We start from the raw sequence: 15,713 nt of genomic DNA, 5'->3' as shown, positions 1-15,713 counted from the left end.
ACGCAAAGTCTTTTCCCTGGGGTGGGGGAGTCCAGAACTAGAGGGCATAGGTTTAGGGTGAGAGGGGAAAGATATAAAAGAGACCTAAGGGGCAACATTTTCACGCAGAGGGTGGTATGTGTTTGGAATGAGCTGCCAGAGGATATGGTGGAGGCTGGTACAATTGCAACATTTAAGAAGCATTTGGACGGGTATATGAATAGGAAGGGTTTGGAGGGATATGGGCCGGGTGCTGGCAGGTGGGACTAGCTTGGGTTAGGATATCTGGTCGGCATGGGTGGGTTGGACCGAAGGGTCTGTTTCCATGCTGTACATCTCTATGACTTGAGTGGATCTAAGGGTCTAACAAGTGTGAGTCTTTATAGGAAGAATTCTGATGAAGAGTCATCAGACTTTAAAGAATAACACTGCTTTCTTCCTACAGATGCTGCCAGACCTGCTGAGTTTCTCCAGTAATTTTGATTTTTGTTAACAAATACAGGGACTTGTCTTAAAATGATATAGTTTATGATATGATGCCAAACAGACATGATTGGGCATTTGTCTACAGCATTGTAAGGTTCTGTCTTTCCCACACATAAGACCATATGATATTGTATGAAGCTTAATGCTACTGCCAATCTTTAGGAAATATTACCTTGTTGTGGTTCTGTTCGTTGAGCTGGGAATTTGTGTCCCCTGTCTCGGTGACATCCTCAGTGCTTGGGAGCCTCCTGTGAAGCGCTTCTGTGATCTTTCCTCCGGCATTTGTAGTGGTTTGTCTCTGCCGCTTCCGGTTGTCAGTTCCAGCTGTCCGCTGCAGTGGCCGGTATATTGGATCCAGGTCGATGTGCTTATTGATAGAATCTGTGGATTCCACACAGACACGGGGAGAATGTGCAAACTCCACACAGACAGTCGCCCGAGGCTGGAATTGAACCTGGGACCCTGATGCTGTGAGGCAACAGTGCTAACCACTAAGCCACCCATATGCTCAAATAAAATTCTGCACTGAGCCACATATAGAAACGTCTAAGTAAGAAAGTGGTCAAACAGATGAACATCTTAAATAAAGTGAATAAGAAAAGGTGAAGAGTAATGGGGAGAGGACTCTTCCCCGGAGGAGAGCCGTGGACAGGGACTGACTGAAATCAGGAAAGGGGCAGGAATGAGAGAGAGAGGAGAAACTTGTTGTTGCCCTGCATTTAAGGATCATCACACCCAGCCCAACGAGGGGTCAGTACACTGACATCACACTGTCCCCACCCCCTGAGGGGGATAGTACACTGACAACACACTGTCCCCACCCCCTGAGGGGATAGTACACTGACATTACACTGTCCCCATCCCCCTGAGGGGGTCATACACTGACAACAAACTGTCCCCGTCCCCCTGAGGGGGATAGTACACTGACATCACACTGTCCCCATCCCCCTGAGGGGGTCATACACTGACAACACACTGTCCCCACCCCCTGAGGGGTAGGTACACTGACAACACACTGTCCCCACCCCCTGAGGGGGTCATACACTGACATCACACTGTCCCCATCCCCCTGAGGGGGATAGTACACTGACACCACACTGTCCCCACCCCCTGAGGGGGTCATACACTGACAACACACTGTCCCCATCCCCCTGAGGGGGTCATACACTGACAACACACTGTCCCCACCCCCTGAGGGGGTCATACACTGACATCACACTGTCTCCACCCCCCTGAGGGGGATAGTACACTGACAACACACTGTCCCCACCCCCCTGAGGGGGTCAGTACACTGACATCACACTGTCCCCATCCCCCTGAGGGGGTCATACACTGACACCACACTGTCCCGCCCCCCCCGAGGGTGTCCGTACACTGACAACACACTGTCCCCACCCCCTGAGGGGGTCATACACTGACACCACACTGTCCCGCCCCCCCCGAGGGTGTCCGTACACTGACAACACACTGTCCCCACCCCCTGAGGGTGTCCGTACACTGACAACACACTGTCCCCACCCCCCTGAGGGGGTCAGTACACTGACAACACACTGTCCCCACCCCCCGGTGTCTCTCTGGGGCCGGTTCCTGGTGATAATGGCGGCGGTGCCGGTGGACGCGGTGACTCAGGTCCGTGCGGCTCCCGGGGGGGGGAGGGGCTGAGCGGCGTCCATTCGACCCCTCACTCTTCATTCTTACCCTTCACCGCATTCTGTCTCCCCCCCCCCACTCTCTCACCTGCCTATTACTCTCTCCCCCCGTCCCCCCCACTCTCCCCCTCCCCACTCTCCTCCCCCTCCCCTCTCTCCCCCACTCTCCACCCTCTCCCCCACTCTCCCCCCTCTCCCCCCCCCCCCCCCACTCCACCCTCTCTCCCCCCCACTCTCCAACCTCTCCCCCCACTCTCCCCCTCTCTCCCCCACTCTCCACCCTCTCCCCCCCACTCTCCACCCTCTCCCCCCCACTCTCCACCCCCTCTCTCCCCCCACTCTCCACCCTCTTCCCCCCCCCCCTCCCCCCCCACTCTCCACCCTCTCCCCCCCCACTCTCCACCCTCTCCCCCCCACTCTCCACCCTCTCTCCCCCCACTCTCCACCCTCTCCCCCCCCACTCTCCACCCTCTCCCCCTCCCCCCCCACTCTCCACCCTCTCCCCCCCCACTCTCCACCCTCTCCCCCCTCTCTCCACCCTCTCCCCCCCACTCTCCACCCTCTCCCCCTTCCCCCCCACTCTCCACCCTCTCTCCCCCACTCTCCACCCCACTCTCCCTCCTCTCCCCGTTCCCCCCCACTCTCCCCCCTCCCCACTTCCCCCTTCCCATCACTCTCCCCTGTTCCCCTCCACTCCCCCCCACTCTCCCCCCTCCCCCCACTCTCCCCTGCCCCCCCCCACTCTCCCCCTCCCCCCACTCTCTCATCTGCCCATTACTCTCCCCACTCTCACCCCTTCTGACCACCCCCAACCCCAGCCAGCTGATGTTTTTGTCTATTTCCAGAGACTGTCGCTCCAGGGGAAAGTGGCACTCGTCACCGGTGCCAGTTCAGGAATTGGGGCTGGCACTGCCATCCTTTTTGCCAGACTGGGAGTCAAATTGGCTCTGAATGGAAGGAATGTGGAGAACCTGACCAAAGTGGGCAAGGCATGTGAAGAGGGAGGAGGGTGCCTGGTGAGTAAACAATAATGGAAATCTGACATTTCCAGGTGTACTGCACCACTGTGAGGTGGGTGGGGGGAGGGAATGGCTTGGCAATGTTGTTGCAGCCATCCTCATGATTCACCCTGGATCTTAGTGGTTCACATCTTTTATACCCTAAAATATCCAACAATTGATTCCTTCCCCATCTCCACTGTATTAGTTTTGAACCTGTGCCACAGTGAGTTTAGACAATAGGTGCAGGAGTAGGCCATTCAGCCCTTTGAGCCAGCACCACCATTCATTATTAGATTAGATTAGATTAGATTACTTACAGTGTGGAAACAGGCCCTTCGGCCCAACAAGTCCACACCGACCCGCCGAAGCGCAACCCACCCATACCCCTACATATTACCCTTTATCTAACGCTACGGACAATTTAGCATGGCCAATTCACCTGACCCGCACATCTTTGGACTGTGGGAGGAAACCGGAGCACCCGGACGAAACCCACGCAGACACGGGGAGAACGTGCAAACTCCACACAGTCAGTCGCCTGAGTCGGGAAATGAACCCGGGTCTCAGGCGCTGTGAGGCAGCAGTGCTAACCACTGTGTCACCGTGCCGCCCACAAATGATCATGATCATGGCTGACCATCCACAATCAGTATCCTGTTCCTGTCTTATCCCCATAATCCTGGGTCTCACAGCACCAAGGTTCCAGGTTTGATTCGAGCCTCGGGCGACTGTCTGTGTAGAGTTTGCACATTCTCCCCGTGTCTGCACGGGTTTCCTCCGGGTGCTTTGGTTTCCTCCCACTGATCCAAATGATGTGCAGGTCAGGTGAATTGGCCATGCTAAATTGCCCGCAATGTTAGGTGCATTAGTCAGAGGGAAACGGGTCTGGGTGGGTTACTGTTTGGTGGGTCGGTGTGGACTGCTTGGGCTGAAGGGCCTGTTTCCACACGTAGGGAATCTAATCTAATCTAATCTAATCAAACCCTTGATTCCCCTATGACTAAGAGCACTGTCCATCTCTTTCTTGAAAGTACCCAAAGACTTGGCCTCCACTGCCTTCTGGGCCAGAGCATTCCAGAGATTACCACCAAGCTACAGGGAGAATTGAGAAATCTCTAGGTGTGTTTCGCTATAAGCCCAGTGTTTCCCTTTGTTTCCCCTTCAGCCCCTGCTGCTTCCCGGTGACCTGACCGATGAGGTGACTGTGAAGAAGGTGGTTGAAGAAACGTTGAATCACTATGGACGGTTGGATGTACTTGTAAACAGCGCAGGAATACTGCACATGGGGACTATTGAAACCACAAACATGGAACACTTTGACCAAGTTATGAATGTTAATGTCAGGTATAGCCAGCTCTTGGGCTATTTTCACTGCATCACTCCTGAGAAACAGCTCCTCTCCCCCAGTCATTACCTCCCCGTATTCACCCCCTTGCCCCACATCTTCCCCCCCAGTGTTCCCTCTTCCTCCCCCTTGCCTCCCATTTTTCCCCTTCGTCTTCCCCCCCTTTCTCTATGTCTTCCCCCCCTCTTGTCCCCTTCCTCCTCTCTCTTCTCCCCCTCTCTTTCCCCATGTCTCTTCCCCCCGCTCCCTCCTTTTTTTTGCCTCTCTCTTCCCCCTTGGAGCAATACTCTACATCTAACTTTATGCAGTATGTGTTCTGGAAGTATTTGAAGGGACAGTGTCGAGAAAACTCTACTTGCAGTTTAAAAGAGTAGAGGAAGGGCAACTCTGTATCTCGCCCCATGATGTATTTGACCTGGGGATTTTTGAGTAGTGTACATAGAGCTTTACTGAATATCTAACGTTATACTTTACCTGTCCTGGGAGTGTTTAACAGAGACATTGTAGAGCGAGCTTTTCTTTCAGTTTGAAAATAGGATTGGGGCAGTTCTACACAATATCTAACCTGGTGCTGTCCCTCGTTTGAGTATTGAGAGAGATAGTGTAGGGGAGACTTTACTTTCAATTTAAATGAGTAGATGGAGCTTTACTTTCAGTTTAAAAGAGTAGAAAAAGCTTTAGTGTGAGTTTGAAAGAATCGAGGAGCATTGCTCTGTATCTGACCCTGTGCTGGGGTGTTTGTTGGGGAAGATGAATGAAACAAGTTCAACATTATTAAGATAAATTTCTCTGAAGTATGCTACAAAACCCCTCTGTTGTCTCAGACTGTTTTAGTGAAGGTGCAGAATTCCACTAAATGCTTCTAAGGCAGTTAATAAAATTACTGAAAATTCCTAGCTAATTTGATGTTGCTGTGAGTTATCTACTCACCATTGAGATTTATCTTTATAGTCCTGATTTGATATAAACCTAGCCCCACAATGCCTTCTCTATCAATTAGTTAAAGCTGTTTACAGGATGTCATAGAGCTGTACAACATGGAAACAAGCCCTTCGGTCCAACTCGTCCATGCCAACCAGACATCCCAATCTGACCTCGTCCCATTTTCCAGCATTTGGCCCATATCCCTCCAAACCCTTCCCATTCATGTACCCATCCCGATGCCTTTTAAATGTTGTAATTGTACCAGCCTCCACCACCTCTTCTGGCAGCTCATTCCATACACATACCACCCTCTGCGTGAAAAAGTTGCCCCTTAGGTCCCTTTTAAATCTTTCTCCTCTCCTTGTAAACCTACGCCCTCTGGTTTTCGACTCCCCCACGTGTGGAAAGGCTGAGCTTTCAGGGCAATTCTCTATTCTCGGCGTTGTGTGTTTGTGTTCTGTCCAATAGGTCTGTCTACAGTCTCACCCGCCTGGCTGTGCCCCATCTCATCCAGAGCCAGGGCTCCATTGTCAATGTGTCCAGTGTCAATGGCCAGCGATCGGTAAGTGTGAAAAACAGAACTCACTGATTGTAACTCTTTATTGATTCCAGTAATGAATGGCTGGGATTGTAACATTCCCCACTGTTCTGTCATGAGTTTGAATCTATGATACTGAGAGAGTGTGGTTAATCTCCCACATTAGAGACTTGAGCATGGTCCAGGCCGAGGGAGTGCTGCAATGTCAGAGGTCTATACTGGCAACCACAGCTAAACAAAGAAGACTTGTCTGAATTCTTGGTGACATGTTAAATATTCTGAAATAGGATTTGTAAAAAGTTTTCACTGATGCATGTACAGTTCCTGCATCTGTTTCCATTCATTCACCAGGATGGGCAGCACAGTGGCTCAGTGATTAGCATTGCTGTCTCATAGCGCCAGGCATCTAGGTTCGATTCCACCCTTGGGCAACTGTCTGTGTGGAGTCTGCCCATGTCTGCGTGGGTTTCCTCTGGGTGCTCTGGTTTCCTCCCACAATCCAAAGATGTGCAGGTTAGGTGGATTGGCCATGCTAAACTGTCCATAGTGTTCAGAGATTCGCAGGCTAGGTGGATTAGCCATTGGAAATGCAGGGATAGACTAGTGGGTGGGTCTGGGTGCGATGCTCTTTGGAAGATTAGTATGGACGATGGGTTGAATGGCCTGCTTCCGCACTGTAGCATTTCTGTGATTCTATGGGAGCTACCAGGTCCTGAACATCTGTCTGCATTTGATTTTCATTTGCTATATTTAACTTTTTCGAAATTTGTACTAACCTCACTAAGTTCTTCCTTGTGACTTATTGCTCAGTTTTGTTGTCTCCTTCCTTCTCGATGAAAACAGATGTAAACTAGTGCCAGCTCCTTACCTCTTACTGTATCAGCTGTCCATGATTACTATTAGTTCAACATTCCTTACAAGTATGTGTTCGTACTTAATTTTGTACTTACTGCCTCTTACCCCCTTTGGATTTTCCTACTTATCCTTCAAACAATATCAGCTCATGATCACATTGCTGTCTGTGGGACCTTGTCATGCACAAATTGTTTTTTTTTTACATAATTTATTCATATTGAGTTAGTGTCACTGGCGAGGCCTAGTATTTATGGCTTATTCCTGGTTGCCCTTGGAAAGGTAGAGGTGTGCAGTCCTTGGAAACGCCCAGAGTGCTGTTAGGAAGGGAGCGCTAGGATTTTGTCACTGACATGAGGACCGTGATGTCACTGTTGAGCTGCTGGAGCAGTGAGAGACTGAATGACCATTTGACTTGGTTCAGGGCTGGTGGAGAAGAGTCACAGATATTCCCATAAAACTTGAACCTGTATCCAGTATTTACAGTGATTTTTTTAAATCTTCACTTTCTGTAGTTCCCTGGAGTCGTGGCCTACTGCATGTCAAAATCAGCCCTGGACCAGTTCACACGGTGTTTGGCCCTTGGTGAGTGTAATCTCTTTGGAAAATTCTGTCTATTATTGTGTTACTATCACTTCCACGGTCCTGCCTCCCCCCCCCCCCCATACTGAACCTCTCCCTCTCATGCACCACAATTATTTGCCTTCCTCACATTCTGCACTCTTTAGCATCTCCCATTTTGATTCCCCAGTTTTTGCCTGACCCCCTCAATTCGGAATTTCCTCCCCAAAATCATTTTAGCTTTCTGTTGCTTCCCCTCACCTTTTCATTGGAAAACTCCATCTTTGACTGACATTTTGTCTGTCTTAAAAGCTCCTAGCGTTCATTGTGTCACAATGTCCAGCAGAATGTTGCGTGAAACCTATGGGACATGTTACTTTGTTCAAGTCGTTAGAAAATGAGCTGTTATTACATTTTGAGCTGATCAAAATTGGAGCTCACTGTACTGAAAGTAAAGCTAACTGTACTCTTGTAAACGGAAAGAAAACCTCCCTCTATTCTGTCCCCATTAAACATTCCAAGGACACACAGTGCATTGGGGTTAGATACAGAGTAAAAAGGACAGTGTTTGGAAAAGGGTCAGGAATCTAACTTTAAGCACATTGGATAAAGGGATGACAATGAGAAGAGGGACAGGGTTGAAAGTGTACCTGAATTCATGCAGCTGAAAATGTGTTGCTGGTTAAAGCACAGCAGGTCAGGCAGCATCCAAGGAACAGGAAATTCGACGTTTCGGGCATAAGCCCTTCACCGAAACATTGAATTTCCTGTTCCTTGGATGCTGCCTGACCTGCTGTGCTTTAACCAGCAACACATTTTCAGCTGTGATCTCCAGCATCTGCAGACCTCACTTTTTACCTGAATTCATGCAGTCCTAGTAGAGGATTCTCTGAAGGTTAACTTGTAGGATGAGTCGATAGTGAGGAGGCAAATACAATGTTGGCATTTATTTCGAGCTGAGTAAAATACAAAAGCAGGAATGTACTTTTGAGGCTTTATAAGCCTCTGGTCAGATCACATTTAGAATATTGTGAGCTCCAATTTTGGGCCCCATACCTCAGGAAGGATGTACTGGCCCTGGAGTGGATCCAGAGGAGCTTCATGAGAATGATTCCAGCAATGAAAAGCCTAACATACAAGGAATGTTTGAGGACTCTGGATCTATACTCGATGGAGTTTAGAAGGTGTGTGGAGGAATCTAACTGAAACTTACAGGATACTGAGAGGCTGGGATAGAGTGGACATTGGGAAGATGTTTCTATTTGGAGGAGAGACTACAACCTGAGGGCACAGTCACAGAGTAAAGGAAAGATCCTTAAGAACGGAGATGAAGAGAAACTACTTCTGCCAGAGAGTGGTGAAATGTATTGAGCTGGATAGAAAGCTGGTTGGCAGGGAGGAATCAAAGAGTAGGAATTAATGAATCCTTTTCAATTTGTCAGGCATTAAGCAGTGGTGAGCCACAGGGACCGTTGTTAGGACCCCAGCTATTCCCAATATATGCTCACGATTTGGATGAGGAAACAAAATGTAACATCTCCAAGATTTTGAATGATACCGAGTTAGGTGAGAGGGTGCAGGGATCCTTCAGCATGATCTGGACTGGTTGGGTGAGTGGGCAGATAAATGGCAGATGCAGTATAATTTGGATAAGTGTAAGGTTATTCACTTTGGAAGCAAAAACAAGAACGCAGGTTACTAGCTGAATGGCTGTAAATTGGGAGGGAGGAGTGTGCAGTGGGACCTGGGTGTCCTTGTGCACCAGGCGCTGAAGGTAAACATGCAGGTGCAGCAGGCGGGAAAGAAGGCAAAAGGTATGTTGAGCCGAGTAGAGAGAGGTATTTAGTACAGGAGCAGGGATGTGGTTGGTGCAGTTATACAGGGCCTTGGTGAGGCAACACCTAGAATATTGTGAGCAGTTTTGGTCTCCTTTTCTGAGGAAGGATGCTCTTGCTCTCGCTGAGGGAGTACAGCGAAGGTTTACCAGGCTGCTTCCAGGGATGGTGGGACTGATGCATGAGGAGAGATTGACGAGGTTAGCATTCTTTCTTTTCATTGGAGTTCAGACTAATGAGGAGTGATCTCACAGAGACTTATCAAACTCTGACAGGACTAGACAGCGTGGATGCGGCAAGGATGTTCCCAATGGTGGGTGTGCCCAGAACTAGGGGTCACAGTCTGAGGATTCAGGGAGACCATTTATGACAGAGACGAGGAGCTATTTCTTCACCCAAAGAGTGATGAGCCTGTGGAATTCATTAACACAGGAAGGAGTTGTGACCAAAACATGTATTTAGGAAGCAGCTGGAATGTAGCATTTGGGGTGAATGGGATCAAAGATTATATGGAGAAGGCAGGTTGAGGCTATTAAGTTGGACAATCAGCCATGACGGTGATGAATGGTGGAGCAGGCTCGAAGGGCCGAATGGCCTCTTCCTGCTCCTATCTTCTATGTTTCTAATCTATGGAATGCATTGCCACAGAAGGCTGTGGAGGCCAGGTCATTGACTATGTTTAAAACAGTGGTAGATAGGTTCTTGATTGTTCAGGGGATCAAAGGTTGTAAGGACAAGGCAGGAGAATGGCATTGAGAAAATGATCAGCCATGATTGAATGGAGGAGCACACTTGGGCTGAATGGACTCATTTCTGCTTCTATGGCTTATGGTCTAAAGTCCCTTCTACTCTTTTAAACTTAAAGTACATCTCCACCTGCACTGTCCCCATCAAACAGTCCAGGACAGGGAGAGCATGGCATTAGATACAGAGGAAAGCTTTCTCTACATTTTTTAAAAAACTGAAGTAATAATTCAATCTACTTTTTTAAGCTGAAAGCAAAGCTTCCTGGACACTGTCCCATTAAACACTCCAAGGACAGGGTACAGCATCTTGTCAGATACAGAGTAAAATTCTCTCTACTCTTTTAAACTGAAAACAAAGCTACCTTGACACTATCCCCATCAAACACGATAAGGACATGGAGTTAGGCATAGGGCAAAGCTCCCTTTACACCATCCAACTTTGAGACTGCATCCTGTTTTGTCTCATTATGTTGGCCTTCCATCTGTGATTTGTCTCATTGGTATTACTCTGGGCTCTGGTTTTGGTTTCACCCTTAGTTTGATTCTCTCCTAGCTGTGTATTTGCCATATTTTTATCTGAGAGCTGAGAGAGACCGGAGTTCACAGTTTTCCGAGGAAATGTGAGAGTTTCAGCTCCAAGGCTGAAATTCTGTCAGCCCATTCTGATCACATCTGTCATGATAAAGGGGGGCTTTCCCTGCTTGGTTCTGTTTCAGCCCTGCTGGACTAATCTTGTATTCTGGCCTGGAGTTTCTGAAGCCTGCAGTAGGTTGGAGGCAGTCAGGGGGTGACACTGCCAGTGGAAGGAGGAAAGGACTCCAGTGTAATACTCTGCTTCTCTCCCTCTAGATCTGGCTCCCAAAAAAGTTCGAGTGAATGCTGTGTGGTGAGTCTTGGCTATTCTCTTCCCATTTCTGATCTGTTCTGGATTATCACGTCGCTCTTGGTGTTGTCTTAACATTTTCCGTCACTGTTCCCCTGCAGTCCCTCTCTTGTCCTCTCAGTTATTCCTGCCCTCCATATGCCCATGCCATCTGCTGCCTCGCATTCCCTTTCTGCTTTGCCCTCTCCTTCCCCCTCCATCCGCCCGGCATGGTCCCTGTCCCTCCCCCTCCCTCCAACACCCTGCCCCGAGGTCTGTGTTTCCCTTCCCTAGTGGGTATCTTGCCCCCCCCAACCTCTTTCTGCTCACACCGCCCCAGATGTGACCTTCTCCTCCCTCCATCCAATGTCCCCTTTCAAGCACCCTACCTTCTGTTCTTCTTCCCCACTCCCTCACCTACTCGCTGCACACATCCACCCTCTCGCTGTCCTGTGATCTCTCCTGCCACTGGCCTCTACTTGTCTTGGGCACTCTTTCCCTCTCTCCCTTGTTCAGAGTGCACCACACCTGAGCCTAGTTCTTTGATATCATAAACAAACATCGAACAGTACAGCACAAAAACAGGCCCTTCGGCCCACCATGTCTGTGCTGACCACGATGCAATTCTAAACTAATCCCATCTGCCCGCACATACTCCATATCCCTCTAATTGCTGCCTGTCTATCCGTCTATATAAATATTGCTGTCATCTCAGTTTTTAACATCTCATCTTCCAGGCATCTACCACCCTTTGCAGAAAAAAACCCTTTTCTCATCACATTTTCTTTAAGCTTTCACCCTCTAACCTTAAAACTATGCCCTCTAGTATTTCATATGTCTACCCTGGGGAAAAAAAGATTCTGACTATCCACCTATCAATGCCTCTCATAATTTTGTTTATTTCTACCAGGTCGCCCCCTCAGCCTCTGATACTCTGGGGAAGGCAGTTCAAATTTGTCCAACCTCCCTTTATATCTAATACACTCTAACATCCTCCTCTTTGCATCCTCTGCAAAGCTTCTACATCCTTCCTATAAAGTGGTGACCAGAACTGCGCATAATACTCCAAATGAGGCCTAACTAAAGTTCTATACAGCTGCAACATAACTTAGCAACTTTTATACTCAACTGATTAGATTAGATTACTTACAGTGTGGAAACAGGCCCTTCGGCCCAACAAGTCCACACCGACCCTCCGAAGAACAACCCACCCAGACCTATTCCCCTACATTTACCCCTTCACCTAACACTACGGGCAATTTCCCATGGCCAATTCACTTAACCTGCACATCTTTGGACTATGGGAGGAAACCGGAGCACCCGGAGGAAACCCATGCAGACACGGGGAGAATGTGCAAACTCCACATAGTCGCCTGAGGCAGGAATTGAACCCGGGTCTCTGGCGCTGTGAGGCAGAAGTGCTAACCACTGTACCACCGTGCCATGATGAAGGCAAGCAGGCCGGATGCCTTCTCTACCACCCTATCCACTTGAGCTGCACTTTCAGGGAGCTACGGACTTGCACCCCGCTCCCGTCCATGCATCAGTACTCCGAATCCCGACAGTGTGGAAACAAATACACACTGACCCTCCAAAGAGTAATCCACCCAGACTCATTCCCCTACCTATTACTCTACATTTCCCCCCTCTAATATACCTAACCTACACATCCCTGAACACTATGGGCAATTTAGCCGATCCACCTAACCTACCCACCTGTCAATTTTGTCTTGCGTTTGACCTTCTAAATCACATCACCTCGCATTTGCCTGCATTAAACTGCATCTGCCATTTCTCTGCCTATGTTTCCAACTTCTCTATATCCTTCTGTATTCTTTGACAATCTTCCTCACTATCCACAACTCCACCAATTTTCATGTTGTCTGTAAACCTACTAATCAGAGCGCTTTCATTTTCAAGTAAATCATTATTATAAATTACAAACAACAGAGGTCCCAGCATAGAACCTTGTGGGATACTCCTGGTCACAGACCTTCAGTCTGAAAAAGCACAGAGATTGCTGGAGAAACTCAGCAGGACTGGCAGAATGGTAGAGAGAGAAACAAACTTAAAGTTTCAAGTTCAGTGAGACTTCTTCAGAACTCTAGTTCTCTCTCTCTCTGGCTACAATGTGCGTGGATCTTAGGTTCTCGGTACTGAGGCCCATTTCCCACCAGTTCCTGCTCCCACTGGTGAGAGTGACCAGCTCAGCACAGTGAGAGATCAGCAGCAGGTTCCCTGGTCTGAGCCGCAGTGTGTGTGCCGCCTTCTCTCTCTACTGTTGAATCTTCTCTCATTTTGCTGTCCCTTTCTAGCCCTGGAGTGATTGTGACGGACATCCATAAGCGAGCTGGCCTGAGTGAGGGCGATTACGCTGAGGTACGTTCCTGACCAGTGTCACTGGACTGTCAGCTGACTCAGTGATTGCTCACTGTAATGTTTTCATTCTGTCGTTGAGCCACCCAGTCAGTTCCAGTTTAGGATGTGAGGGATTGGGATAACTCTACACCGTGCCCAGTCTGTTACAGAGGGGCTAACCTAGAGGTACAGCACAAGGTTAGGGAGCAAACTGAAGAACCCCTTGGCACATGCAGCTTTGTAACCCTCACTGTTTCCTCAACTTCTTGAGGTTCTGACTTGAATATTTATTGTGTGAAACAGGTGACCTACTCTCATCTGCCACTACTACTCCAGGGTGAATGCAGGGATTACCTGCCTCAATACATATTTAAGACACGTTCAGCAAATTTTACAGAAGGAGGCTGTTGGCCCATCCCGTCTGTACTGGCTCCTGAAAGAGCTGTCCAGCCATTCCTATTCTCCAGCCCTATCTCCATAGCCCTCTAAATTCATCCCTTTCAAATATATATCCAGCTGTTTTTTGCAACCTCTTGTGGAATCTGCTTCCAACATTCTCCCAAGCAAGGTATTTCAAATCCCTAACAACTCTCCTCATCTCACTCCTAGCTGTCTTGCTGACCATCTTTAAACTGTGATGTAGTTATGGACATACCACTGAGTGGAAATGGAACACCCTTCTTTGCCCTGTCCAGAAGACTGAGCACCTCAGTAAGGCCACCTGTTAATCTTCTCTGCTGTAAACAGAATTAACCCGATTTGTCCAATCTCTCCTTGCAATTAAGATCCCTCGTTTCAAGTATAATTCTAGGACACATTGTGCTCCTTCCAGGATTTTAACATCCTCTCTTAAATAAGGTGCCCAGAACTGAACACAATATCCCTAATGTGGTCTGACCAATGCTTTGTAGAGTGTAGCATCTCTTCCATGCATTAACTATATACTCTATACTTCTATTTAAAAACCCGAGGATCCTAAAAACCATCTGAACAACTGTGACGCCTTGCGTGGCCACCTTCAGAGAATTGTGAGCGTGAACCCCAAGGTCCCTCTGCTCCTGTACTCCCCCCAGAATTATATCATTGAGCCTTTATTGTCTCTCCATGGTTGGTCTTCTGAAATGCAATGCCTTACAGATGGTTATTAAAGAGGAGAGAGTGAGGTCTGCAGATGCTGGGGATCAGAGCTGAAAATGTGTTGCTGGAAAAGCGCAGCAGGTCAGGCAGCATCCAAGGAACAGGAGAGTCGACGTTTTGGGCATGAGCCCTTCTTCAGGAAGAAGATGATGTTTCGGCTCATGCCCGAAACGTCGACTCTCCTGCTCCTTGGATGCTGCCTGACCTGCTGCGCTTTTCCAGCAACACATTTTCAGCTCTGATCTCCAGCATCTTCAGTCCTCACTTTCTCCTCCATATCCCTCACTCCAAACATTTCTTATTCATGTACCTATCTAAATATCTTTGAAACCTTGGAACTGTCCCCTCATCAGTTTCTGTAAAATGGCAACCTTTAGAATGTTAATAGTGGGGTTTCAGTGATGTTAGTGAACATCAAGGGGCAATGTTAGATTCGCTCGTTGGAGATGGCAAATTGCCTGGCATTCGTGTGGCATAAATGCTAATTCCACTTGTCAGCCAAAGCCTGGATATTATCCAGGTCTTGTTGAATTTGGATGTGGACTGCTTTAGTATCTGAGAGTCACAAATAGTGCTGAACGTTGTACATCAGCAAACGTCTGATGCACAGGAGGTCTAGGATGTTACCCTGAGGAACTCCTGTGGAGATGTCCTGGGGCTGAGACGGCCTTCGTAGCGAATTGGTTGCAGTATTGAGGGAGAGGGCGAAGCAGGCGGAGAGTGGCACAATTCACGGAGAAGGGGATTGCTAATTCAGGGAGAGGGGCTAGAGACACGGATGGGTACTGTGGGTGTGTGCTAGCTCTGACCTTATCTCTCATTTCCTTGCAGTTCCTGAATAAATGCAAGGTGACCCATGCCTTGGGGCGTCCTGGACAAGTGGATGAAGTGGCTCAAGCCATTGCCTTCCTGGCCTCCGACGCAGCTTCCTTCATCACTGGAGTCACGCTGCCAGTGGATGGTGGGCGCCATGCCATGTGCCCACGGTGATTGGATAAACTCCTGTATGTGCCAGGCAAGGGTCCCAAAGAGCGATGTTTATAGCGTGGTCACCAGCCACTGTGCTTGGAAACACCATCCCTGATGAGGAAATGGCTGTGTGACATTTCTGAACAGGTTTCCGGGGAAACTACAAGGTAACGGATCAAAGTGCATTGAAGTTGGATGCATTTCCACTCCACTCAGTTGCTTCAATTTTAATAAAATCTCTGTTCCTTTTGTCCCTGAAATGTCATTCATTTTATTTTCACTGCAGTAGAATTTGGTACAAACTGATTTTCACCTAATGACATTGGACACAAAGTGCTAATTCTTATTTCTCTCCCAACAGATGTTGCCACACTTGCTAAATATTTCCAGCATTTTCTGTCTTTATTTCAGACCTGCAGCTCCAAAATATTTGCTTTTATCAGTTTCAAACCCTGCTAGCCTTGTCTTGCC

The 15,713-nt window shown here is 48.4% G+C and overlaps 1 protein-coding gene across 1 annotated transcript; it reads left to right on the top strand.

Moving 5' to 3' along the window:
* Window positions 1-1,723: 1,723 nt before the first annotated feature.
* On the top strand, window positions 1,724-15,502 carry zgc:101858 (uncharacterized protein LOC449555 homolog). The gene is made up of 8 exons (XM_060841723.1): window positions 1,724-2,094; window positions 2,960-3,130; window positions 4,281-4,459; window positions 5,853-5,946; window positions 7,290-7,359; window positions 10,766-10,802; window positions 13,094-13,157; window positions 15,105-15,502. The coding sequence occupies exons 1-8, from the start codon at window positions 2,062-2,064 to the stop codon at window positions 15,261-15,263; spliced, it is 807 nt and encodes a 268-aa protein (XP_060697706.1). The 5' UTR covers window positions 1,724-2,061; the 3' UTR covers window positions 15,264-15,502.
* The last annotated feature ends 211 nt before the right edge of the window (window positions 15,503-15,713 follow it).

This window comes from Hemiscyllium ocellatum, chromosome 21 (genome assembly GCF_020745735.1).
Source record: "Hemiscyllium ocellatum isolate sHemOce1 chromosome 21, sHemOce1.pat.X.cur, whole genome shotgun sequence".
In the NCBI taxonomy this organism is placed as follows: Eukaryota; Metazoa; Chordata; class Chondrichthyes; order Orectolobiformes; family Hemiscylliidae; genus Hemiscyllium; species Hemiscyllium ocellatum.
This window is presented reverse-complemented; position numbering and strand designations above follow the sequence as displayed.

Bases quoted from the DNA above. Each gene is read 5' to 3' on its own strand.
- zgc:101858 (XM_060841723.1), top strand. From the start codon at position 2,062: ATGGCGGCGGTGCCGGTGGACGCGGTGACTCAG. The intron at 4,460-5,852 runs GTATAGCCAGCT...TCTGTCCAATAG, and splicing joins GTTATGAATGTTAATGTCAG to GTCTGTCTACAGTCTCACCC. The intron at 13,158-15,104 runs GTACGTTCCTGA...ATTTCCTTGCAG, and splicing joins GTGAGGGCGATTACGCTGAG to TTCCTGAATAAATGCAAGGT.